The following is a 25109-nucleotide window of genomic DNA, read 5'->3' on the forward strand; positions in this document are numbered from 1 at the left end:
GAAGGAGAAGTGGAGAATCTGAGAGGGGAAAACCGACGAGGCTGGCGGGGTGGGCTGAGGGCACAGGGGTGGTGTGACTTAAGGACAGACACTGCTTCCTTGACTTGGGGAGGAAGGACATGCTTCCTCTGAAAGAGGAACGAAGAGTAGGAAGATGTTGAAGGGGAACTGACAGCAAGATGAGGCAGTGCCTAGTGAGACTGAGTCAAGGTTGTCTGCTGAGGGGGGGGTGGATGTGGAGTGGGGACTTGAGGAAAGAGATTTGAACAGTTTCCAAGTCAAGGAGCCACTGAGGGGCCTAAGTCATGTTAAGCAGCACCCACCTATACTGGGTTAGGTCTCAGGTGGTCTGGGGTTCCCCTCTAACTTAAGTCCACAGCCTGGAAGCTGGAATGGGGAAACAGCCGGGAGTGACACAGCCTTGGTGTACAGCTGGGAGAGCTGCCCAAGATCAGTCACTGAGATGGGAGGGTCCTAACCAGGGCCTGGGAAGGAGAAGCCATCTGTGAGGAGTATGTGGTTGGAAAGGGCAGGGCCAAGTGGTGATGTGGGGGATCGGGGGGCAAGAGACTCAGGGAAATGGGGAGATTGAGGGAACATGAATGCCACTGTTGGACAGCTGGTGATGCTGCCAAGGATGACAGCAGTGTGGGTAAACGGAGAAGATATGAGGCGGTGGGGGGCTTGTCCTGGGCAGAGGGCAATGAGGGCATTAGGACCTGGCGCAGTGGGATCTAGGTGAGCAGCGCTCAAGGGCAGCAAACGTCTGAGGGATGGGGGTGCACGGGGGACTTCTCACCCAAAGGGGTGGCATCAGGGAAAAAGACAGTGGGGGCCACAAAAGGAATGGGACAAACCCATCAGGGCCCAGAAATAAGCCACTGTCTGGGGCCCAGGAAGGGAAGTACCTGTTGGGGCGAAGGACTTCCCTGGGAATGGGCAGTGAGCATGCCCTGTGCAGGCGAGGCCTCACTGGGCAGCAGAGCAAGTGTGTGACCTGAGGAGACTGAGAAGAGGGACAGGCTATGTCCTGCCTTCCCTCAGCCCCCGGGCTGGCCAGCAGGAGGGTGGTGGCACTCACACATCCTCTCCAACTTGCAAGAGGCTCCAGGCCTGCTATCCAGTTATTCTGCTGGTATCTGCGGGGCACTCACTCCACCTCGGTCACTGGAGGGCAGTTCACAGACCAGACACTCACACTCCAGGCCAGTCTCTTTACTGTTTATTATGAACAAGTTTATTTACATACCTGAACCAAGATTAATTGTGAAATTTAACAGGAATGGCCTTAAAATGCCAAACATGACCTTAAGGCAGCCGTATATACATTTGCTCTATTTCCAAGCTAACAGCTCAGGTCCTCACCTGCAGCTAGGCCCCCCTTTCCTCCTCCCAAACTAGACAGAATAGCACTAGGCTTCTGGTAGCTTCCACATTTAAAGAGACAAACACACAGTGGCAGACAAGGGTGAGAAGAACCACAGTACACATTGTAATACAAAAAAAAGTGGCCAAAGAATCGATAGCAAAACCCATTTCTGTCTCCAGATTAATGGCTTGGCTGAAATAAATGGGGAGAGGTCCTTGGGGAGGGTGGGAGATGTACAAGTTGGCGGGTGAGACGCTGACCCTGGAACAGCACAAGGCCGGGGTGGGCAGCCTAGGCTGAGGAGGCAGAGAAGAGCCGAGAGGGGTCCCCAGAGGGGGCTCTGGCTGCATCCTGGGCTGGCGGGGGGCGGGGCAGTGCTGGGCCTCACTGAGTGCTTGGGGGCGGGAGCTCTCCAAGTGCCACAGCTGAGCCCCTCCTCTGCTTCATATGTTCCTGAGGGTCTGTGCATGAGTGTGGGGGGCTGGGGGAGGGGACACAAACACAGAGGATTTTAGAAAGCGGGAAAGCAACACAAGCTTGTGGGAAAGGAGGCTGGGGGTGGGGTGGGGAACACCAACGACTATGTGTACGCAACGGCTCTCCAAAGAGGCAAGTGCCACGGAGGGCGGGAAGCTGGGCAGGGCAGGGCAGTCCAATGGTGGGGTGCTGTATGGTCAGGAGCATGACTGGAGGGAAGGACAGGGAAGGGAGACCTTCCAGCCTAACTCTCGTGGTCCTAACCAAAGGCCTGCCTGTTCTGTGGGCTCTGCTGAGCATGGCCATAGCAGCTGTTTACTTGGACCTCAGAGGGCAGACCCGGGGTGTCTTCTGGCTCTTGGGGGAGGTCCTGGGGCTTTGCATTCTGGTCAGCCCTGGCCGGGGCTGCAGCACCAAGCAGAAATGTAACTTGTGTCTGTGGCCATCAAGCCTGGAGCCTGTCTGGCCCAGGGGGACTCAGAGGAGCAGTTCTCTGCCAGTGCTGGGCTGGGGCTGGTCCAGGAAGATGTGGAAAATGGGAGCCAGGGAGGAGGCAGGGGACTTGGAGAGGCTGGGGGTCCCAGACCCATCGGGAGCAGCTGGCCCCCCCATTGGTGGGCAGACAGTTGGGGAGAGAGGTAGACTGCCTCTCTGCAGGCCCTTCTGGGGGCTGCATGCAGGCAGCTGAGTGTAGGTGGGTGGACAGCAGACCTGGAGCTGCAGGGCCGCTGGAGGACTGGTCAGCCTGCTGGGAGACAGGGCCAGGAGCTACCTGCTCAGGATCCTCCAGTCCTGGGGGCCACCCTCCCCCAGGCCAGGGGGGCTGTGCGGCCCAGAATTCTGCTGACCTGCCTGTGGGTTGCCAGGGTGAGGGGTCTTGAGGGGAGAGGCAGGTCGGTGGGCAGTATAAGGGAAGGAGTGTAGCCAGGGTCCTGGGATCATGGCACGGCAGGGGAAGGGAGAGGAGGTGCCTCTCACTGGTGGTCTGGGTGTCACTGGGTCTGTGGGTGCTTGGCAATAAGAGGGGGGCCTGTGGCCAGGAGCCCCCTGGCCTCTTTTCGGCATTGCCACTGGGGGACAAAACCTTCCGCTTGTGGCCGACAAGTGCCAGGTCTGGGCCAGAGGAGAGGTCTGCAAAACCAGGGCTGGTCAGCAAGCACTGACAAGCAGGGCTCCTGGACTTCAGAGTTCCTGGAAAAGCCCCAAAGGCATCGACCGACCCCTGCAGCTCCTGGCAGCTTACTACTGGTCCAGGTACCTCACCAGTCCCTGCAAGTTCAGGTGGTGACTTCATGCTGCCCACTGTTCCATTCTGCTCTGGGCCTCCTGGGACCTGGTGGTTGTCTTCTTTCCTCATCCCGGGAGAGGCCGCCCTGGGAAGAGAAGGCCGGCTGGGAGGTGGAGTCTCAGGACAGAGAATGTCACAGTCAGAAGCCCAGGAGCCTGGCCTTCTGTGGAACCAGAAATACCAAGTGAGTTGTAGGGCTCAACTCCAAAAAGGCAGCAAGTTGGGGTCCTCCCAGGCCAGGGCTGCACACTGGGTTGGCGGTGGGCACACAGAGCCATCCCTTCCTAGTTCTGGTGTGCATAGAGAGAACTCTCTGAGCCCTCAGAAAGGCCTGCCCTTTGGGTCTGACCCTGCAGCAGCTGCCAGCACTCTTTGTGCCTCTCTTGGCTCTGCACCATGTGACTGAGGCTGGCCAGAGAGACAGTTAGAGGCTGTTCCATTTAATGACTTCGCAGAGAAGGCCATGCCCTTTGGTGGCTGAAGAAAGTAGCCCAGAGCCTGGCTGCCCAAGCAGAGCCCAGGGAGGGAGCCCAGAGGTGGAGTTTTTGGGTGAGAGGTAAGCTGGGAGAAAGTCTTGCCCTCAGTGGGTAGCAGGGGGAAGCTGGGCTCAGAGAACCCTGGAACTCCCACCAAACCCCAAACAGTCTTTCCTTCTAGGGGTAACTTCTAGAGCAAGAGAAAGACTTTGCTCTTCACCCCAGTGTAGAGGGATGTAGGAACCCCTCCTTTACCTTCTTGATAGCCAGATAGGCACGTGACAAGGTGTATGGGTCCAGGAGCCACACCTGCTGACCTGCTCACCCCTCTTACTGTGTCAGTGTTGTGTGTCAGGAAGGGGGCACTACTCTGGCTTGGGCCTGGCCTCAGCCAGCTGAAGCCACAAATGAAGGCCACCCCAAAACAAACAGGACAGAGGATGGTAAAGAAAAAACTGCTACAGCATGGTCCCTGCTGTTGCCAACCTGAGGTTTCCTTCCCAGGCAGAGATAGCAGCAGGAGAGTAAGAACATGTATGCCCAACCTGTGCATCTCACCTGGGAAGGCTGGCTTGGAAGGGGATGTCTGCAAAGCTGTGGCTGAGCTGGGCGATGATGCGATCGACTTCTGCATATGGATGGGCTTCAAGGGCAAAGCCCTGGTGCTGGGCACTCTGGAGATGCTGCCGGGGTGAGACAAGCACAGAGCATTAGTTAAGGGTGGGACCCAGGAGACCTCCCAGCCCAGCCTCACCCACTGGAGGGCACGGCCATGCCAGGGTAGAGAGACTCGGCAGGAAAGGCTCGAGTGGCTGGTCCCCCACCCTCGTCCTGGGTAGGCCAGGTTCTCAGAACAGTCTGGGGAGAAGCTGCTTAGGGGGAAGGGGCTCACCACATGGAGTTCCTCAAAGGCCTCTTGGCAGCACTCGCAGTACCCTTTCTTCCTCCTGGGGACAGTGCGGGCAGTAGACCGTAGGCTTGGCTCTTGGTCCTTGGGTTCTCTGGGGAGGGCACAGGGTTGGGGGGAGTGGTCACCCCTGGGGCCCTCAGAGGCTGTCAGGAGAAGCTGCTGTGCCAGGGGTCTTGACAAAAAGCCCCCAAGCCAAGGAGATGAAGGACCAAGATGGCTAAGAGGTCAGGCAGACACTTGTCCAAGGGTGCTAGAAGAGGCATGGAGGAAGGCAGGATAGCCCTGTGGGCACCCTGTTCTATCTCTGTCCTTTCCCCACCCATGCATCTCAAATCATAGGGGGTAGTGGTGGCAAGAATCCCTGTAAGAATTCCAACACTGCTCATTCCCAAACTCATATTCACCTGACCTTCAGGAAAAGAAAAGGTGTCAACGGCAAAAAGGGGATGGCACTGCCCTCCTCCACCTTGAACATGCCCTGACCCTTGGCATCATCCCACCTTGGTTCAGTCTGTGACTGCCCCCTCATGCTGACTCGTCCCTCATATAGCTGCCAAGGACTTTCCATCTGAATCTCAGCCCCGTGTTTCTAACGGCCTGTAAGGCTATTTGCCTGTCTTAGCAAACTCAATGAGTCCGAAACATTCCCTTTAAGGATTTTCTAAGTTTGACTCCAAGCCCTGAAAACGTGCAGAAAAGCAATAAATTCAACTACATACAAATTTTTTTAAGAACTATGCATGGCAAAAAATTCCATTAGTGAAGTTAAAAGACAAACCGCAAACCGAGTAGGGGGTTTACAGTTAATAATGCAAAGGATTAGTTTCCCTAATGGGAGGGAGTTTCCCTAATAGAGATGTGAAAGTCTCCTCTCAATCAAATCAATAAAAAAGTGATCCAAAGCCTAGTAGAAAAATGGGCAAAGGATATGAAGGAGGTTCACAGAAAAAGAAATTTAAATAAATCAAACATGAAAACATATTTAACCTCATCCTAATAAGAAAAACCAAAAATTACAATTATACTAATGTAGTTTTTAATCCACCAGACTGGCAGAGGTCAGCAAGTCTGACAGTACCAAGTACTAAGGAAGGGGTGGGGGAGCAGGTCGGCACACCGAGGCCAGTGTGTAAGTTGGTATCACCTCCATGAAGAGCAATTTGGCTGCATATAGCATTTGGACTGAGTATCTCCACCTTTAGGAACCTATTCCACAAGTTAACTTGAACGATTACAAAATTACTCTGAACAAGATTATTCACTGCAAAAGGCTGTGGAAATAATCACAAAAGACTGGAAATAATCTAAGCATCCCTCAAGAAGAGACTGGCCGGACAGAATATAGCACATGTATGACGGAATATCATGCACCCATAAAAAGGAAAAAGGATGCTCTTTAGGTACAAATCAGAAATTAATCTAAGGTATGTTAAGTGGAACAGGCAAGATGCACCACAGTGAATATCAGAGTACTCTTTATGTAAGAGGAAACAAAGGATATTACGATGTATTCGTGTATATATAAAATATCTCTGGAAATAGACCCAAGAACTAGAGGCTGGGTGTGTAATACAAACTTTCACTTTAAACCCTTTGTAACTCTTGAATTCTGAATCATGTACTATCCTACTGTCCGAAACATAAGAAAATTTAAAAAATTACACATTTCCTCCTACACAGGTTTTCTGCGTACGTGCACACACACTCACGGACCAGCTCCCTCCTCCCTAGGCTCCTGCAGATACCAAAGCTTCATTATCTTCCTTTAACAGTGTCTCAGCCTCTGTGATCCTAAGGCCACCCCAGGCCAAGCACCCTCTGCTGGCCCCAAGCCTGGGTTGCCTCCTGACACTCTCTGGTAACCCTTACATCTCCTGGGAGAAGTATGAAGGGCACCTGGAGCTTCTTCTCAACTTGTTCCCCACTTCCTTCTCTCCATCTACTGCTGGTAGGACCTACAGGCCCTCGTTGGCCCTAGGAACTATCTGGCTGAGACTGCCTACCCTGTCCTATTCTCCTAGTCTATGGACTAACCATGTGACCCAAAAGTTAGAAAGAGTCTGACAGGCATCTAGTTGTACCTCGCAGCTGCATTACTTCTTCACTTTGGTTACGGAATTTTTGAATTTCTAAACATCTCTGGAGTAGGAACATCAACAAGCCTACAAGCCCTCTTGCGCCACACAATGCAGCATGTCTCCCTAACCCCCCATTTCTTAGTTCCTTCTGCTGTTTACCCCAATGGGTCTCAAACTTTGGAATTGCCTGAGAAGCTTGTGAGAATGCAGCTTTTGGGGCTCCATCATCAGCAATTCTGATTTTGTAGGTATGGGTAGAGTCCAGGAACCTGCATTTTTAACTGGACCCCAGGGGACTCTGATGGTACTGATTTATAGGTCCAACTTTGAGAAACGAGGTAATGTCCTTCTAGACACCTAAATCAAATTCTTCAGTAGGGCTGGAGAACACCAAATAAAATGGATGAACACTTCTCTCTCCTCTGGGCTAACTTCCCAGAATAGACTTCACCTAAGGAGCTAATACACGGCCATTCCCAAATCTGACCGGCAGGCCCCCAAGGGCGAGGACTGTGGCTTGTCACCAGCCTGCTCAGGAACCAGAAAGACCCACCTGGTACGGTGCGAGCTGCCCGGGGTCGTCAGGGCCTCAAACGGACTTGCATCTTTGGGTCCCAGAAAAGAAATTTCAGGAAAGGATTTAAACTGATGGTGGAAAGGACGAAACTTCCTGAAACACAGAAAACTTCTGCTTTGACTACAGTGGGGAAGAGAAAGGCTGAGAAAAAAGGGGCTACCCCAACTCCCTAGGATTCCAATCCTGGTAACAAAGTGGGCCCTCACCTTTTCATCTTTTAAGTTCTGAAACAAAACTCATCAGCTAGGTTAAACCAATACTTATGCTCTCCCTGGGGAGCCCTGGTGGTGCAGTGGTTAAGAGCCACAATGAGTTACGGCTGCTAACCAAAAGGTCAGCAGTTTGAATTCACCAGCTGCTCCTTGGAAACCCTATGGGGCAGGTCCACCCTGTCCTATAGGGTCGCTATGAGTTGGAACTAACTCGACAGCAACAGGTTTTATGCTCTCCCTGTTACCTCATTTGAATCTTTGATAACCACTTTCTAAGATAAGTGGAACAAGTGGTGTTATCCTATTTTACAGAAAATGGCATGGAGCCCAAAATGTGACTTGTCTCTTTGGTGACGGTGACATTACCTGTGCCTGCCATGTGCAGTGCAGACGCTGGGGCACTGATGGTATCTCTCAGTTGCTGCATGTAAGTTGTGACTACTTGTATTTAACCGGCTGTAAGAGGGTTTGCGGTTGAAGAAGTGTGCCCCGTCTGATTGGAAGTGAAGAAGGAAGCACCTCATTACCACCCCCCATGTTGTTTCCACTCACTCTTGAGCCACCAAAGCCAACTCTGTACTGTCTGCAGGTACTGGGAAGGGACATCAGGCCTATCTGGAAGATGAGCAGGCATGCCAGGTTCCTGGGGCTGAGTCTTCACCTGCCCTGGCCCAGGCTGAAAAACTTGGAGAATTATGGCCCCAGTAGTCTCCAGTGGGCACACATGGACTTTTTTTTAATTGTGCTTTAGATGAGAGTTTATAGAGCAAATTAGTGGACTTTTTTTCTTTGTTGTTAACTTTATTTTGAGATAACTATAGATTAAGATGGACTTTTGATCTAGTACTTATTGAGAATTGAGTCACAATCCAGGTGGGCAATAGCTCATCGAGTTAACATCATCAATGTGACCTTCCTGCTCTAGGTAAGATGGGATCACAATGGTAGACAGAGGCCACGGTGGAGAAGGTACCAGGCTGAGCAGTGAGGACAGCTGGATTCTAGCCTCGGGCTGCAATTCATTAGCAAGGTGGCTGTGTACAAGTCCCTTGATCTCTCTGACCTCAGTTCTCCCCACGAGGAAGTGTATGGACTCTCCTCGGGGTACTTCTCTCCCAGGGCTGTCATGAGATAACATGCACCAGAACAGGGCTTTGCTCGGCAAAACAGAAAGCCTCCATGGAGTATAAGAGAATCCCTGAGACCACCCAAAGCATCCTCATTTCAGCCAAGATGGTGTCTCTGACTGTTCTAGCACTGGAGCAGTAACAATTTGACAAGAAATGTCAGTACACTCCCAAGGAAAATGAGGAGCAAGATGAGCCTGGATGGAGATTAAGAATTCTCCACAGCACAGTGTTTAAAGGAGGGAAATTCACACACAAAATCATTAGCCTCTGACTCATCTTCAAGAGGAGTGTGCAATGCCACCCTCAGAGACTCCTCCTGCTCTGTGAGGACTTCTCCATGAGAGCAGAAAAGTGGTTTCTGGGGCAGGGGAAGTGCTGGGCTGAGGTGTTCCACGTCCCCATGTCAGCTCAGGGCTCCTGAACGCCTCTCCTTGGTGCAGACCTGGTGGAGTGATGCAGGCTTGGTGGAGCTAGCAGAGAGAGGAGGTCCCACTCACCTGCTCTCATCTTCAATTTTGAGGAATGGTGCCTTCAGTCTGGCCACTGGAGGGGGAGAAGGCACACATTAGCTATCTGTCTGCCCCAGTGTAGGGCCTGTGCTGCACGCACGGAAAATGGTCAGAGGTGAGGCTCTGCCAAAGCCTAAGAGCCTCTCAAGCACTGAAAACACACCGCCCCAAGCTGTGCCTTTCCATTTGGCAGAGATGAGGGACCTGCTCCCATCTCTTCCAGCCCTGACCCCTGGGGACAGAAAAAATTCCACTATTGTTAGAGAGGCTGCAAAGGGCCTGGGGCACTCCTGCGTGAGGCTTCTGAAGGCTGTCAACTGGCTAAGCATCCCACCACTAGTAGAAACCTGGCTGCGGGGGAGAAACCCAACTCCTGTCGGTTCCTGCTAAAAGCTAGGTTGGGGTAGTCAGTGCCACAAAGCCCCAGGTCCTTCCCAGACCTTTGCTCCTGGCGTCTCAGAATCCCAAGGGCCCCGAGAACACTCGTTAGGCAGAATTCTCCATGAGGGTCCTAGGTTTTTTGAGGGGAAGTAGAGAGGAAGAGGGCTAAAGAGGTTTCGTGATTCCAGTAGCAGGATGGAAGAAAAATATCAAAAGCGAAATCTGGTTCCTGAAAAAAACAGGGCAAAAGGGTGCTGGAAAAACAAATCTGAAGTCAGTAAATCAAGAGAATTACTGGTAGTTTTTTTATTCACATAGATTACAGAATATTTTAGGCATTAAGAACCACTTCTACCTCTCCACAGTGACCAGGGGTCCTGTGGAGAGGTAGACCTGACAGCCACCAAACCCCCAGAGAGGCTGGTGGCTCTTGGCTCCTAGTCCAGCTCAAGGCAGTCAGGAGCACCCAAGCAAAAAAGCAGCTTTTTCTCCTTGAGCAGCAGCAGCTCCCATTAATTACTTTTTTTGGGCGATTTCTTGTCTTTCTAATTAACTGAGACAGTGATTAAAATCGACTCCTCCAGACTTCCTTGCATTTCGAGCATGAGAGAGGTGCCAAGTGACTTTTCTTAGCTCTTGCCTGTGCTCGAGTAAATGCCACTTAAAGAGCATCTTTGGGAGAAATATCCAGAGGGAGAAACTCTCCCGCTGTCCAAGAGGAGCCGGTGAGACGGAGCCTGTCAATCTGCCCGTTTGTCAGTTGCAGGGAGTTTGGCATTTCTGAAAACCGTAGGCAGCTGTCAAAGTGCCCACCCCAAACCGTTACTGAATCAGAAGGAAAAGGATGCTTAACTTCAATTGATGCCCAAGAACAGCCAGAGGACGCAGAGCCAAAGCGACCACAGGGGGCCTTGGCTCTAAAGAAGCCCTGGCCCAGCATCTCTGACTTGCTCTTGGACATACCTCTCCTGCCCCAGAAACCCGGGACCCAGCCCCTGGGAACACGAAGGCGTAACACAACCTGGACTCACTTCCTGCCGCAGAGAAGTGAGCAGATGCTGCCACAGAGGGAAGTGTTTAGGGAGGAGGGATTGTAATTAGATGAGAAAGAACTACCACACTGACCTTTCCGTGTTCTTGACTCTGCTGCTGGACATGTTCCCTAAATGGAAAGAGAAAATAGGTTAAGGATGTGAGGGAACCACAGGGGTCGAGGTGTGGGGCCTGGGAAGGCTGAGGAGCTGTGAGTCTGTCCCACTTTGCCTCCTGCTGTTGGGAGGCCTGCAGAGCTCTCAGGCCTAAACTGGAACAGACCTGAGCCACTGGCTCCCCACCACCCGCCTTCCCAGGGATGCGCTGAATGGTGAGCACTCAGGACCTGGCCCAGCCTTCTGTGTGTGAACCTCAATAGCAGCTGACTCTAGAGAGAACGCAGTACAGTGCAAAGAGCAAGAGCTTGGGAGTCCCACAGGCTGGTGGGCAATGGATGTATGCAGTATTCACTTATAGGATGTGGCATGTATTAATATGGAGCATGTGAAAGACTGGGGCTGAGCAGCAGGGCAGGTGCTTGCTAATGGCAGCTTTTGTTCTTTTGGCACTCCTCCAGGTCAGCCTACAGGACAAGAGTGGAGACAAGGGCCATCTGCTTTCCTGTGCCTACCTTTGGTAGCCTGACCCTGTCGGTCAAAACCAACATGTAAGTCGGGGAAAAGCAAAGCTGATGTTAAAAACTCAATGAAACAAAATTAAAAGTCAGTTCAATGGTAGTGGTGGTTGGGAGACCAGAGACCTAGTGGGGATCCATGACTGCCTGCGCCTGTGGCCCACCAAGGAGGTCCCAGAGTCTCCTCCAGAGCAAACACCACCCAAAGAAGCTTCCCACGTCCCTTGTGGATCAGCAGATTATATCCGGAACTCACTCGAAAAGACTCCGGAGTATTTCCAAAACAGATTACTATGTGGAAAAAGCAAAGTGAAAATGCTGTGTATCTGCATAAAAGGGACAGACTTTATGACCTGTTTGCTTCTATATGCATGGAGTCCTGGAAGGACAGCTGAGAAACTGTTCACACTCTTTACCTCAGGGATGGAGCTTAGTGATTGGGGAACAGAAGTTGGGGGGTGGGTGGAAAATGTTATTATGTCTTTTGAATTTTGAGCAATGCAAATCTGTTTGGCAGCAACAGTAGCAGCAGTAGCAAAACCCCCAAGGCTCCTAGGCCAGAGGCTGTAGAGAGAGGGAAGCGTAAGAGGCTGAGCACTTGGATATGGCTTGCTACTACTGCTAGTCCTGCTCCTCGCTGCCAGGCCCTGGGCGGATCTGCAGGGCTTAATCCTCCCTCAGATTCAGACCTTGGTGAAGACACCCTGGCTTTGAATTAGCCCAGGCTCCCTTGATGTGGTACACAATTCTCACCCCAGCAAAGGAAGGAAAAGCCAAACGAGAATTTGGAAGATGGCAGCTATCTGAAACCACAACACCCCCCTCACACCACCCATGCAATCTGCACACTCATCCTCAGGTCAAGAGTGGTCCCCAGAAGGGCAGCCTAACCAACAGGCCACGAGTGTTTATGGGTTCTATCGAGGCCAGGGCTATCCACAGGCAACGCACAACCCAGGCCACAGTGAATGCCTTGGCAGGATGAGTGGACCACAGAAGGTTTCCAGGTAGCACAGGAAAGAAAAGAAAGGGTAACACAAGGCTGTGGACAGTAAGGGTTAGGTAACTGAGAGGCTGCCCTCCTCACACTTTTTTCAGGATGGACAGGAAGAAGTGGACTATGTTATTTATCAAAGTTGTCACAGACTTCAGTATTTGAGAACCATTTGTTTCCCTTTGGTTCAGCAGGATGACCTACCTCTGGCTTCTTGGGCTCTTGTTTCCTCACACATAAAGCACCAAGAGAAAGCTGCTGCACGTACATCATCATTTCTGTGGAGAACACAGAGGGCTGTGGCCAAAGGCTTCCACTCCTCATTCACCCAGCACAGCCCCTGCTTGGGGTGCAAGGACTGAACTTGCCCAGCCTAACCCACCAGCTCACACCAGCCTTGCCTGCCACCTTCTGGTTACAGGTCACCTCTGCACCTCCCGACAACAGAAGAAAGAGCTGGATCTTCTATCCCGGGAACAGCACCTAAGCTGGCTTCATGCTTTTTTGTGGCATGCAATACAACTCATATTTGAATAGGAGGTGCCTTCTGGCTCACGAAGGGCTGTAAGGTACTATTGGAGAGCTGCTTCAGTAGAGCCCAAGCCATATGAGGTACGAGGACGTATCCTCAGGCGCAGCTTCTCTAACACACAGGAAGGCAGGGAATTAGATCAGGTTAGACATGGCCGAGTTTCCAGCAAGATGGGGCCCCCTACCCTGGACCAGGAACTTCCTGTACAGCCCCACCTCCCCACCCCCAACAGACCTTACTACTAAAAGGTGAGACGGCACCCCTGTCAGCACCTGTCCCATCTAGACCAGCCCCCAACATGGATCAGAAAAAACCCTGGACTCAGAGTGGAGCTAGGTATGGGGGCCAGTCATTGCCAGGTGATTCAGGACAGCTCTTCTAGTGTAAATTTATTACATCCTACAAACAAGCCATACACTGTGAGGCAACCCTACAGAAAAGAAAGAACATGAAATTTGGGGTCGGACTGAGCCAGGCCGGAATGCAGGTCACACCACTCATTCCTGGTCAGATCACAGACAGTTTACTTAATCCCTCTTTGAGTCCTCATCTGTACAATGGGGACAGGACAGCAGTGAGGACTGAGTGAGGTAACCCCTAGCAGAGTAAGGACCCAGTAAGTGGTCAGAGATACTAGGATTATTTCCTTATTTGTAAATGGGGATCATCACACGGGCCTGAGGAGAGCTGTTGTGCAGATTAAAGGAAACAGTAAGCTGCAGGTGGGGGCGTGGTCTGCTGTTGTTCAGGCTTTCTCCCACACCCTCCCACCTCTGTGAACCGGCATGTTAACTGAGCACTTCTGGCTCCCAGCTACCAGAAGTTTTCCTAAAGTCACCAGTTCTCCCTGCCCCCCAGGAGCCCAGGGGAGAAACAGTACCATCCACATGCAGAATCCTCACTCCCCAGAAGTGGGCATTGGCCAGGAGGCTGCTGCTGCCCCTGCTGCCTCCTCCACTGCTGCTCCCCTGGAAAGATGAAGCGGGGTCAGGCAGGGGCACGAGACTCTCCAAGGCCTGAGCACCATGGGGACAGGTTGTTCTGGCTTCTGGGAGCCCTGGGTCATCCACGTGTGCTAGGGGTAGGCAGACAGGGAAGAGGGCACAGTGCCTGAAGCATCTACCCTAATTGCCAGGAGGACACTCTGTCCTGTACGGTGCTGCCAATCTGCCCATATGCCCTCCTCTGGCCACTTGGTGACTAGGAAGGAACACCTGCTGATGACAGAGCTATTTGGAGGGCCTCTGTGAGAACAGCACTTAGTACACAGTACCCAAACCAAACCCACTACTTTCGAGTCAATTCGGACTCATGACGACCCTATAGGACAGAGAAAAACTGCCCCATAGGGTTTCTAAGGCTGTAAATCTCTACCGAAGCAGACTGCCACAAATTTCTCCCATGGAACGTCTGGTGGGTTCAAACCTCTGACCTTCTGGTTAGCAGGTAAGTACTTTAACCACTGAGCACAGGGCTCCTCAGCACATAGTAAGTACATAATAAACACCAGTGAGCATCACCGTCATCAGCAGGAGACCATGCCGGCTGAGACCCTTCCCGCCCTGCTGCCCCCATCTGGCAGCCCAGTCCTCCCTCATTGCGGCAGCCCATGCACCTGTTTTGATGGCACTTTAACAACACCTCTCATCTCACAAGAGTCCTTTAACTCCTCCTCCTGTCACTTAACTTCAATGGCTCTGGATTCTCACAGCTAATTGTAAAAGATGTACAAAGTCTGCCTTCTATGCGGAGCAGACATTAACCTAACCCACAGCATCACTCCAAAGTTCTGTTGTAGGCTCTGCAGTTGGAAAGATTAAGGAGTCAAATGCTGGCTCTACCACTTACTCACTGGGTGACTCCGAACAAGTTACTTAACTCCTCTGAGAATCCACTTCCTCACTGACAGAAGGGAATAATTAATACACACTTCACAGGGTGTGCAGTTCATGTTAGTAGTTCGGAAGAACCTCAGAGAAAAGACTAAATCCCTCCTTATGCTGTAGGTAGGAGAATGAGATGTCTGTCCCCATGCCGTCTCCCCACCTCACCTGGTTTCTGATGGCCTTCTGCAGTAGCTCCTTCCCCCTGCTCAGAGGCACCTGACAGGAAGAGAAAAGCCACATGGTATGTTGCATAGACCTGTGCACGAACAGTTGTTTACACATGTGCTGGTGAGGACACCTTGGGGTCATGTCCCTCAGAGAGCTATGAGTGGTGACAGCTGAGGAGTGGTAGAAATGAGAGCCTAGAGAACCTTTAGGAGGTAAAGGTAAAGGCATACACAATTTCACATCAGTCACAGGTAGCTGCAGCTTGGACAGCCTGGACCCTGGTGGAGAAGGGCATTCTGAATTCACCCAAGGTCAAAGTGCTACAAACGTGCTAAGCCCTCATTTAAGAATCCTTGTGCTCTCTAGTGGACGACACACAGCAAATGTCTGATTTTAGAAAAGGTTTTCTTTGCTCCTTGGAAGTGCCGTCCCTCATCACAACCCAATAGTGTAGCTTTGCGGGCATTTTAACATTTGCCTAAGGCAAAAACAGGAATGTCATCCAAGTGAAAAAGCTACAGTGCATTCTAGGTCAAAGACATGACATATGCATTGTATGAACTACCTTCAGACCTGAGAGAGAGGGAGAAGGGAATTGCTGCCTCCTCGGGTCCTCCTGCCCAAGCCTAGACCAACTTCAACAAGTCCTCCCTGTGGTACAGAGGACTCTCGTATTGTTTGTGAACCTCTGACTCTGAAGTTCCATAAAAAGTGAACATATATCATGGTCAGGATAACATGGGGATGGCGGATGCCGAGCTGTTTAGGTCCAGAGCTATTTTCAGTACCTGATTCGAATGCAAGTATAAATTAAACCACATTAAGCTAAAATCAGACACGGCCTAAAAGGGCTCACCAAGGCCTACTTCTTTTGTTTACAGAATATAGTTTTCCGGCCCCACAAAGGTTCTTACCGAGTCTACAGGTTTTTGCGAGGGTGTGGCGTGGCTGCCTTTTGGATCGGCCAAGGTTGGTGTTTCCACTCTGACCTCGCTGGGGCTGGGACAGCCTCTGTGGCTTGTTCCCCTGCTCTCTGCTTTCGCTTCCCTGCGGCTGGACACGATGTAACTCACTTCTTTGCTCAGAAAACCCTCAATTACCTGAAACCAGATCATAGAGGTGGCTTAAAACCAAAAGGAAGATGTAGGATTGTCAATATTAAGAGGCTAGGAGAGGAAATCTTGGCTGCCAGAAGCTCTAGAATCAATGTCTTTAAATAGACCAAATGCAGTGCTGTACAGAGCCTCCAAGAAAACAACCGGAAGTGTTTAAGAGGAAAACTACAGGTTTTTGTCTCCAGGACTGCTCCTGATCCAATAGCAGAAGGCCATGGGCTTCAAGTTGTTTGACCAGTTTGCATTTAAACAGAGCAAAAGCACACTGAATAGGCTGGACAGAATTAAGGGTCGTGTAGTTAAGCTACCATTTTTCTGTGTTAGATACACAGGGCCGCTTGTATACTAGATCTGTCCACTTGACCACACTATAAAAAGGAGCCTAAAACATGAAACAAAAGAGGGTTCTGGCTACCACAGTACTCAGCTGTGCAGGCATCTGCTCACCCTACAACACTATAAGTCCCTCACAGGCACTGAGAGGGTCTGACCAACATCTTTATATCCCAGAACCAGCACAGTGCCTGAAACATGACACCTCGTGTTTGTGGAAAGAAGAAGAAACGGAAATAAGCAGTGGTAAGCTGGTAAATGATTAACAATCAACTCTCGGGGGAAAAAAATACCTGCTTTGTAGCATTTGCCAGTTTCTGGGGGTAAATATTCCCACTATGACTGACTTCAAGCTACCAGCATAACATCGCTCAATGCATAGTGGGGACAAGATGTTAACAATTGGCTCTTGTGAGCCAGGACTGGCGAGCTCCAGCTCCCCACTGAAAATAAGGATGGATGATGTCTCAGAAGCATGACTGGATGAGAAACCAGGTTAAAAACAAATCCTTACAGTTATGGCTTCAACGAGTACATCTACCTCCTTTAATATGGCAAAACAAATGCGAGAGGGTGGGATGGGGGCAGTTATTACATAAATGTGGTAGCTTGTTTAACCACCACAAATTCTTCTCATCCCTGTATATTCATTGCTTTACAATGTGACTTTGCTGCTGTTCCCATCAAGAGGTGGAGCCTAATTTTTCCATGCTTGGAATCTGACTTACTTTCACCAATAGAAGGTGACACAAGTCGTATGTGTGAGTTCTGAAGTCTAGGCCTCAAGAGGCCTTGCAGCTGCCCCTTCACTTTCTGGGAAGGCTGTCCTGAAACCACCATGTAAGTCAGCTGGCCTAGACACAGAGCAGAAATCTGAGGTGGCCCGGCACATAGCCAATACCAACTGCCAGAGGTGGGAGTGAGACCATCTTGGTCTTTCCGGCCCAGTTGACCCTCCAGCCAAATGCAGTTGTATGAGTGAGCCCTGTGGAAACCAGCAGAGAAACTGCCCAGTCAACCCTGAGAACAGTGAAAAATAATAAACTGTATAATGCCTATGTTCTGGGGCCGTTTTTCAACACAGCAAAGATTCAATGACAGAATAGACTGAAAGTTCAAAACGTAATTAGGGGCCAGTTGGGCATATAATCCTTATATGCCCTCGGCTGAGCGCTGCATCCCTGAGTTTTGTTAGTTTGACAGCAAAGAGCTTCTGCCTTCTAAGCCTATTCATGCTGAGTTTCCCCAGTTACCAGACTCTTTTGGGCCATGCACCATCATCCTGTTTTCTAAAGACAAGTAATGTTCATGTCCACCTCTTACTAACTGTGCTATATGGTATGGTATATACTTTAAAAATAGTTTCATGGACTGAAATACAGCAAATGTTTTTTACCCAAAGTTGTTCACCATAATATAATTTATGAAAATGAGAAATAATTTAAATGTCCATCAAGCAACAATTAAGTAAATTAATAATCCACTCAATGTTATATTCCCATTACAAATAATGCATGTGAGCGTTAATGCTAGGAAAGTGCTAAGACATTAAGGTTACGTGCAAAAAGGTGATAATCAAAAACTGTACTCACAATCATAGCTGCATAGAAAATAAGCATTGAAAAAAAAAAAGATAGGATAGTGACAGAAAATAGATTAGTGGTTGCCCAGGGCTGGGAGGAATGGGAGGAAAAGAGGAGTGACTGCTAGTGGGTATGTGGTTTCTTTTTGGGGTGATGAAAATATTCTTAAATTGATCGTGGTGGTGGCTGCACAAATCTGTGACTATACTAAAAACCACTGAACTATACAATTTAAATGGGTGAATTGTATAGTGTGTGAATCAGAGCTCAATACAACTGTTACAAAAAAAGAAAGAAGAAGGAGGAAGATCAGAAGAAAATAAACACATCAAATGCTGGCTGTCACTTGCAGCAGTTCTACATTCTCCAAAATTTTTAGAATAAACAGATATTACTATTCCAATTAGGATAAAAATCAGCTTTATTTAAAAGAAATGACTTATACTTAAAATTACTTTGGAAAACGTAGTGATACCACTGAAAATACCTGGAAATTAGATCAATTCTTCTCCAGCTCCTGCTCTACAACCCACAAAGGCACATGGTATCACAGGAGAACAGCAGGTTACATACCCCACCCAGCTGCTGGATGGCCCCTGTCAAAAACTGGAGATTCTTGCCAGCAGGGAGATCCAAGTAAAAGGACTTTCCAGAAAAGGGCTGCCTCCCCGCACCTGGTGAGCTCTTCTGGCATCTTTCCAGCCAACTAGAAACTCTTAGCTGAGCCCCTAGAAAACAACAACAAAGAGGAGAAAGGTAAGGAGCTTGAGGTAAGAGGGAACACTACAAGTCAAGTAGCCCTCACCAACAGCCTCTGCATGCCCGGCCCTGGGCACACAAAGATGACTGTGAGACTAGTGTTCTATTGTCACTTGCTCAGATATGGAGAAACTGGAGTGCTCACACATTGCTGGTGAGGATGTACTATGGTGCAGCCATTTTGGAAAATAGTTTGGTGGCGCCTCAGAAGATTAAACATAGAGTTACCATATGACCTGTATCTAGTTTTCATGTTCAAGTTTCACAGAGGCATTATTTATTCAATATAGCCAAAAAGTGGAAAAAACTCAAATGTCCGTCAACTGATGAATGATTAAATAAAATGTGGTATATCTATTTTTTTTTTTATATCTATACAACAGAAGGTTATTCAGCAACAAAAAGGAATGAGATACTGATACATGCTACAATGTGGCTGAACCGTGAAAATACTATGCTAAGTGGAAGAAACGAGTCACATATTGTACGACTCCATATTGTATAATTCCATTTACGTGACATGTCCAAAATTGATGAAAGCCATATATCTTTGCTGTCAGAAATCAAATCTCAAAAAGGAGAAATAAAATAAAACTAAATCCACACTTAGAAACATCAAAGTGAATATGCAAAACACCAAGGGCAAAGAGAGGATACTAAATGGGGGGGGGGGGCGGGGAACCTACCAAGCTTTAACTATAAAGGAACAGCTATTAACGCTCTCATAGGCATTTCAATAGCAACAATGGAACCCAGAAACCAGTGTGATAATGTGCTGAGAGAAAATAAACGTCGACTTAGAATTTTATACACGACTAGACTATTATTGAAGAATGAGGGCAAAATAAAGACATTTTTTCAAAAAAACAAAACCCCAATTTATCACCAACAGATTCTCACTAAAGGGCTCTAAAAGATACACTTAAGAAAAAAACTGAACCCAGAAGGAAGGACTAAAATGTCAAAAATATATGCATAAACCTAAATAATCACCGACTGTGTAAAACAATAACAATGAATAGTTTGGAAGCAAAAAAAAAAAAAAAGATAATAATATCATTGCTAAACAGTTAGGGCTCTTGTAATACTCAGGAGGAGGTAGAAAGCTAAAAGAAGATGGAAACATGTCTTTAAAATTCTGAGGAAAAACAATTTCCAACCTAGAATTCTTTACCTAGCCAAACTATCATTCAAATGTAAGACAGAATAAAGAATTGTCAGATCTGCAAAGTCTCCAAAAATTATTTCTCATGTACCTTTCTCAGGAAGCTATATTGGAGGATGTACTCTACCCAAGTGAGGACATGAGCCGAAAGAGGAAAATATGGAATTGAGAACACAGACGATCCAACACAGGAAAGAGGCAAAGGGAATTTCACTGAATGATGAAGGGATAGTAGGATGAAATCCATGCAACAGGCCTAGTGCATATCTAAACCAGACTAGACTGCTAAGACAAATGGTTCCAGAAGGTATGTCTCCGAGACAGAGAAGAAACTGACGGATCTTCTGATGAGCTTAAAAGTATTGGGAGGTTTGTTATTTCTGGTAAAGACTGTGGGGATTTACACATAGAAAACAAAGGAAATTTCCTAGTTTACTATATGGCTCAGCTGTGAATAGCCTTTACATAATCATAGTAACGTAAACACAAAAATCATCTAGACAAAAATATACTGAGAGGATGAGGGGAGGAGGGAAATATGTATGTGTGTAGTGAAGGGGACAGAGGTTACAGAAAAAAAAAAAATCTTTACTTTCCATAGCAGAAAGCCAATAGATAAAATTAAAAATGGAAAACAACAATAACAAAAAACAGTATGAACATGCTATTTAGAAAAAAAAAAATACTAGAATAAACAGCTAAAAAAGCTGTAGTCACACCCTAGGGAGTGGGAATCATGAGGTATGAAAGGAAGAGCGGAAGAATGTTTTGTTTTGTGATAGGCCTTGGTTATTTTAAACAATGTACGCATAAGATTGTAATAATAATGAAAAATAAAAACCCTCCCAAATCCAGACACAGTCATATCATAGTGAATTTTAAGAACAAACAGAAAGAATAGTCTCAATTTTTCTAAAGAGAAAAAGCAGGTCATTTACAAAGGAAAAAGTCAGATTAATATCATTTCTCAACAGTATCTACTTTGTGTAAGAAGAAAATATTGTAATTTTTCAATGTGTTGAAAAAACATTGACTCAAGAATTTTAATGCAGCAGTGAAATATATTCTCAGGCACGCAAGCCTCAGAAAGTTTATCACACAGAGTCCTCTTTTGAAACAGTCTTGGACAAAGTTCCCCAGGAAAAAGAAAAACAGATCCAGAAGAAAGCAACAAGACTGGGAAGGACGAAAAAAACTTAGTAAATGTTACTACTGTGTAAAAGGCAACAACAACAAAACCTGTATTTGTAACAATCAGAACTAAAACTGGATAGATAGTAAAAGAAAGAAGGGGAAGCACTGCTATATGCTATAATACTTATCTAACTCGGTGGGAGTGTTTTAAGTTTATCAATAAACTTAAGAAATTTATGGTGAAAATAACCATGAACATGAGTTTTAACAAATTACTATATCCTGACTCTCCATCTGCCTACTTTGTCCATAACACCAGACTAAAAGCTCTCGCTTGACCTTTACCATGAATTCCTAAATGATCCTCTCCTCCACAAAACTACTAAGGAGTTTGACAACCCAAACAGGACTAAAATTTCTCTTATTCTCCCAAGAGACTCTAGGGCAGGAGTAGCAAATTTGACCTCGCATCCCTAGTTTTAATCTGTTACCTACCTAGGTCCGGAACCCGGAGCCTAGCCTCAGCCATGGAACTCCCCGGCTCGAGCAAATAGTCGCCTGAGAAAGGAGGACAAAGCTCAACCACCTTCTCTAGCCTTCGACCGTCCACCGTTCCCCCCCCCCAAAACCCGCACAATGCCCAAAGTTCCCAATTCGGCTCCCAAGGACAGCAAGACTCAACTCCACCCCAACCCACTCAACTCCCACGTCTCCTTCCATGAGCGTCTCCTCAGTCCCACCGCCCCCTTTCGCACTCTGTTCCCTCAACTCGTGTTAGCCCTTGGCCACCCCCTGTACATCTTTTCAATTCCCGTTCCTTCTAGTTCCTTCGCTCCCTTTGGACCTCTGTCCCCTCAACTCCCGAGACCTGCTGAATCACCTATATTCCTGTGACCTCCCCCCCGCCTTTACGGCTTCTATACCCTCCTCCGTTTCTGCACTTAACCGTTTCTCAATGTCTACGTCCACTTTCTGACTCCGCATCCCGTCTTCAACTCTTCTGACCCCTTCCGCCTGCCTTCTTACAACTTTCTCCCCTTCCCGGCATCCGTACCCGTTCCTAGCTCCCTTCTCACACTCTTGGCTCCTTTTCGGCTTCCGTAGTCCTTCCTTAAGGCCGGCGTAGCACATCCTCCGGCTCCATGATCTCTTTCAGACTCCCAAATCCCAGCTGTTCCTCTGCATCATTCTCTAGGCGCCCTCTGCCGCGGCTTCGGTTTAAATTTCCTGCTAGCTCCACCCCTAAAACACCATAATAGCTACGAGATCTGCCCTACGGTGGCCTTGGGAGGACAATTCACAATCCCACCACTTCTCCGCCTCCGTTATTGTTAGCTAGCTTTCTCCAGCTGACTCATTTTCGGGTTTTCATTGGCTGGAGGTATTCTGCGCATTAATGAATTTACCCTGAACCAAAAACCCAGTGCCCTCTGAGCTGGGTTTAAATGTCTAAGAGTATGAATAATAAAATAAGCCTAACGATTACAGAGCGTTTACACTTTACGTAAAGATTTCATGTACACATCATTTCATCTTCACACCTTTGTCCCCGTCCCTTTTCTCCACTCACTTACCTAACAAAAAACTGCTGAAGAGGTTGTCTTGAAGGCAGATGGGGACAGGAGCTGGTTGAATGGACATGGGAAATAAAGGGTGGAGAGGAGGAGTGTGCTGTCACATTGTAGGGAGAGCAACTGGGGTCATATAACAGTGTGTAAATTTTTGTATAAGAAACTGACTTTAACTGTAAACTTTCACTTAAAGCACAATTAAAAAAAAAAAGAATGCACACACACACACAAAGAGGTGTCTTCATTCCTCGCCTCCCATCTTTTCTTCAACCCACTGTAATTAGACTTTGATCCTCACCCCTCCCCTAAAACTTTTCTTGTCCAGATCAATAATGACTTCCACATTGCCAAATCCTATGGTCACTTTGTTATCCTTATGATATCCAACTTCTATAACATTGACAATCAAAGTTATAAAATACTTTCTTCTCTTGGTTTTCACTACCCAGCACTATCCTGGTTTTCACCTTGCCTCAATGGCTCCTCCTCAATCTCCTTTGCTGGATCCGACGCCACTGGTCCAATGTTGGTGTATTTCCAACACTTAGATCTTGGCCCTCTTCTCTTCCCTGTTGGCACTCCCTAGGAGACCTCATCCAGCTCCAAGGCTTTACAATTCAGCTCTATACTAATGCCTGCAAAATTTCTGTCTCTATTTCTGACCTCTCCCCTGAGCCCCAGACTTAGAGATCTACTATGTCCAGTGCCCACTGAACATTTCCACTTGGAAATCTAGCAAGTATCTGAGCATTAACATGTTCAAAACAGAAATTTGTTCCTTCCTTCCCCTGCCAAAAAACAAACACCTCTTCTTTCCCCAGTCTTCCTCATCTCAATAAATAGCATCATTATCCACCCAATTGCTCAAACCAAAAACCTAGAAGTTATCTTTCAGTATTTTTCCTATCCCACTCCCACTCCAAAAAACAAGTCCTACTAACTCTACCTCCGTAGTAACATCTTGAATCAGACCACTGCTACCACCCTACTCCAAGCCACTCTCATTTCTTACCTGAAGTACTGCAGTCAATTCTTAACACGACTTCTACTCTTAACTGCCTTCTACCTCTTCCCATATAACCCATTCTTCATGAATCAGCCAGAGTGATATTTATAAAACACCATGGTGGAGTATATTACCGTTCACGTGTATTTGGTGTCCCTTCCAGTGGGGGCCCGCCCTGAACTCAGGCCTGACCATGTGACTTAGCTTTGGCTGATAGAAAAAGTGACATTCTGAAGAAGAAACTTTAAGAGCCAGAGTGGTTCACCATGTTCTCTTTTCCTCCTGTCACAATGACTAGCAGTGTCCCAGGTAGAGGCTGTGTTATGGACTGAATTGTGTCCCCTAAAAATATGTGTCAACTTTGTTAGGCCATGATTCCCACTATTGTGTGATTCTGCACCATTTTGTCATCTGATGTGATTATTCTATGTGTTATAAATCCTAACTTCTATGATGTGAATAAGTAACCCTGGTGACATAGTGGTTAAGAGCTATGTCTGCTAACTGAAAGGTCGGCAGTTCAAATTCACCAGGTGCCCCTTGGAAACTCTATTGGGCAGTTCTACTCTATCCTATAGGGTAGCTATGAGTTGGAATTGACAGCGATGGGTATGATGTTAATAAGTTCTGTTAATAATGTAACTGCCAGGATTAGTGGCAGTTATGTTAATGAGGCAGGACTCAATCTGCAGGATTAGATTGTATCTTGAGTCAATCTAAACGATATAACGAGAGAATTCAGCAGAGAGAACACGTACCTCATACCGCCAAGAAACAAGAGCCAGGAGAACAGCATGTCCTTTGGACCCAGGGTCCCTGCGCTGAGAGGCTCCTTAACTGGGGAAGATGGATGACAAGGATCTTCCCCCAGAGGCTACAGAGAGAACCTTCCTCTGGAGCTAGCTCCCTGAATTCAGATTTCTAGCCTCCTAAGCAGCGAGAGAATAAATTTCTCTTTGTTAAAGCCATCTACTTGTGGTATTTCTGGTACAGCAGCACTAGATAACTAAGACAGGCTGTTTGTCAACTTGGGTTCCTTAATGAAGATGAACGAAGATGTCATGGAATAGATACAAATCCATAATGCATTTGTAGCATGAGCAAGAAATAAACCTTTGTTGTAGGAAGCCACTGAGATTTTAGGGTCATTTGTTACTATATCATAACCTAGCTCCAGGCTCTTAAAGTGTAGTCTGAGGTCCCCAAGACACTTTCAGGAGGTTCTACAAAGTCAAAACTATTTTTATAATAAAATTAAAATGTAACTTGCCGTTTTTCACTCATTCTGTCATAGTGTTCAGTGGAGTATGCAGAAGCAGAAATGAGAATGCCGCTGTCTTCTCTTAAACCAGATATATTAAAGAGATTTGAAAAAATATAAAACAACGACATTCTTCTAATTATTTTTGTTTTGAAAACTATTTTCATTAAAAATACAGTGTTAACATATAGTGGGCTTCTTGTTTTGAAATGAATGTTAATATTTTAAAACTTTCTATATTTTAATTTCTAATTCTGTAAATATCAATAAATGCAACCCACATTGTGGTAGCCAGTCTCCAAGATGGCCCTCAGTGATCCCCACCTCCTGGTATGTATGCTCACAATGGATTGAGGAAATGATAGTGTGTGACTTCTGTGGCTAGGTCATAAAAGACATCATGACTTCCATATTGCTGTTTCTTGGATCATCTGCTCTGGTGGAAGTCGGCCACCATGACACAAAGGCACTCAGTATGCCTATGGAGAGGTTCATGTGGAGAGGTAACTCAGGCTTCCTGCTAACAGCC

General features: G+C 47.6%; 1 protein-coding gene across 4 annotated transcripts; it reads right to left on the bottom strand.

Annotated features, from left to right (window-relative positions):
- Positions 1–1205: 1205 nt before the first annotated feature.
- On the bottom strand, positions 1206–24044 carry DBF4B (DBF4B-CDC7 kinase regulatory subunit). Of its 4 annotated transcripts, none has more exons than XM_064271030.1 (13): positions 21797–24044; positions 21238–21300; positions 18258–18412; positions 15568–15753; positions 14651–14701; positions 13480–13567; positions 12272–12345; positions 10533–10569; positions 9015–9060; positions 7152–7268; positions 4503–4611; positions 4169–4293; positions 1206–3297 (listed from the first exon to the last, which is right to left on the bottom strand). In XM_064271030.1, exons 2-13 carry the CDS (start codon positions 21269–21271, stop codon positions 2292–2294), a joined length of 2028 nt encoding a protein of 675 aa, XP_064127100.1. In that variant the 5' UTR covers positions 21272–21300; positions 21797–24044; the 3' UTR covers positions 1206–2291. The 4 variants fall into 4 exon arrangements, with proteins under 4 accessions (XP_064127100.1, XP_064127099.1, XP_064127098.1 ...); XM_064271029.1 differs by having other exon boundaries at positions 21689–24044; XM_064271028.1 differs by having other exon boundaries at positions 21238–24044.
- Positions 24045–25109: the final 1065 nt, after the last annotated feature.

This window comes from Loxodonta africana, chromosome 18 (assembly GCF_030014295.1).
Source record: "Loxodonta africana isolate mLoxAfr1 chromosome 18, mLoxAfr1.hap2, whole genome shotgun sequence".
NCBI classification, from domain to species: Eukaryota; Metazoa; Chordata; class Mammalia; order Proboscidea; family Elephantidae; genus Loxodonta; species Loxodonta africana.

Coding starts and splice junctions, on each gene's coding strand:
- DBF4B (XM_064271030.1), bottom strand. CDS start 21,271: ATGGCTGAGGCTAGGCTCCGGGTTCCGGACCTAG. Junction 18,413..21,237: donor GCTCCGGGTTCCGGACCTAG/GTAGGTAACAGA, acceptor GTTGTTTTCTAG/GGGCTCAGCTAAGAGTTTCT. Junction 4,294..4,502: donor CCTTTGAGGAACTCCATGTG/GTGAGCCCCTTC, acceptor TCACCCCGGCAG/CATCTCCAGAGTGCCCAGCA.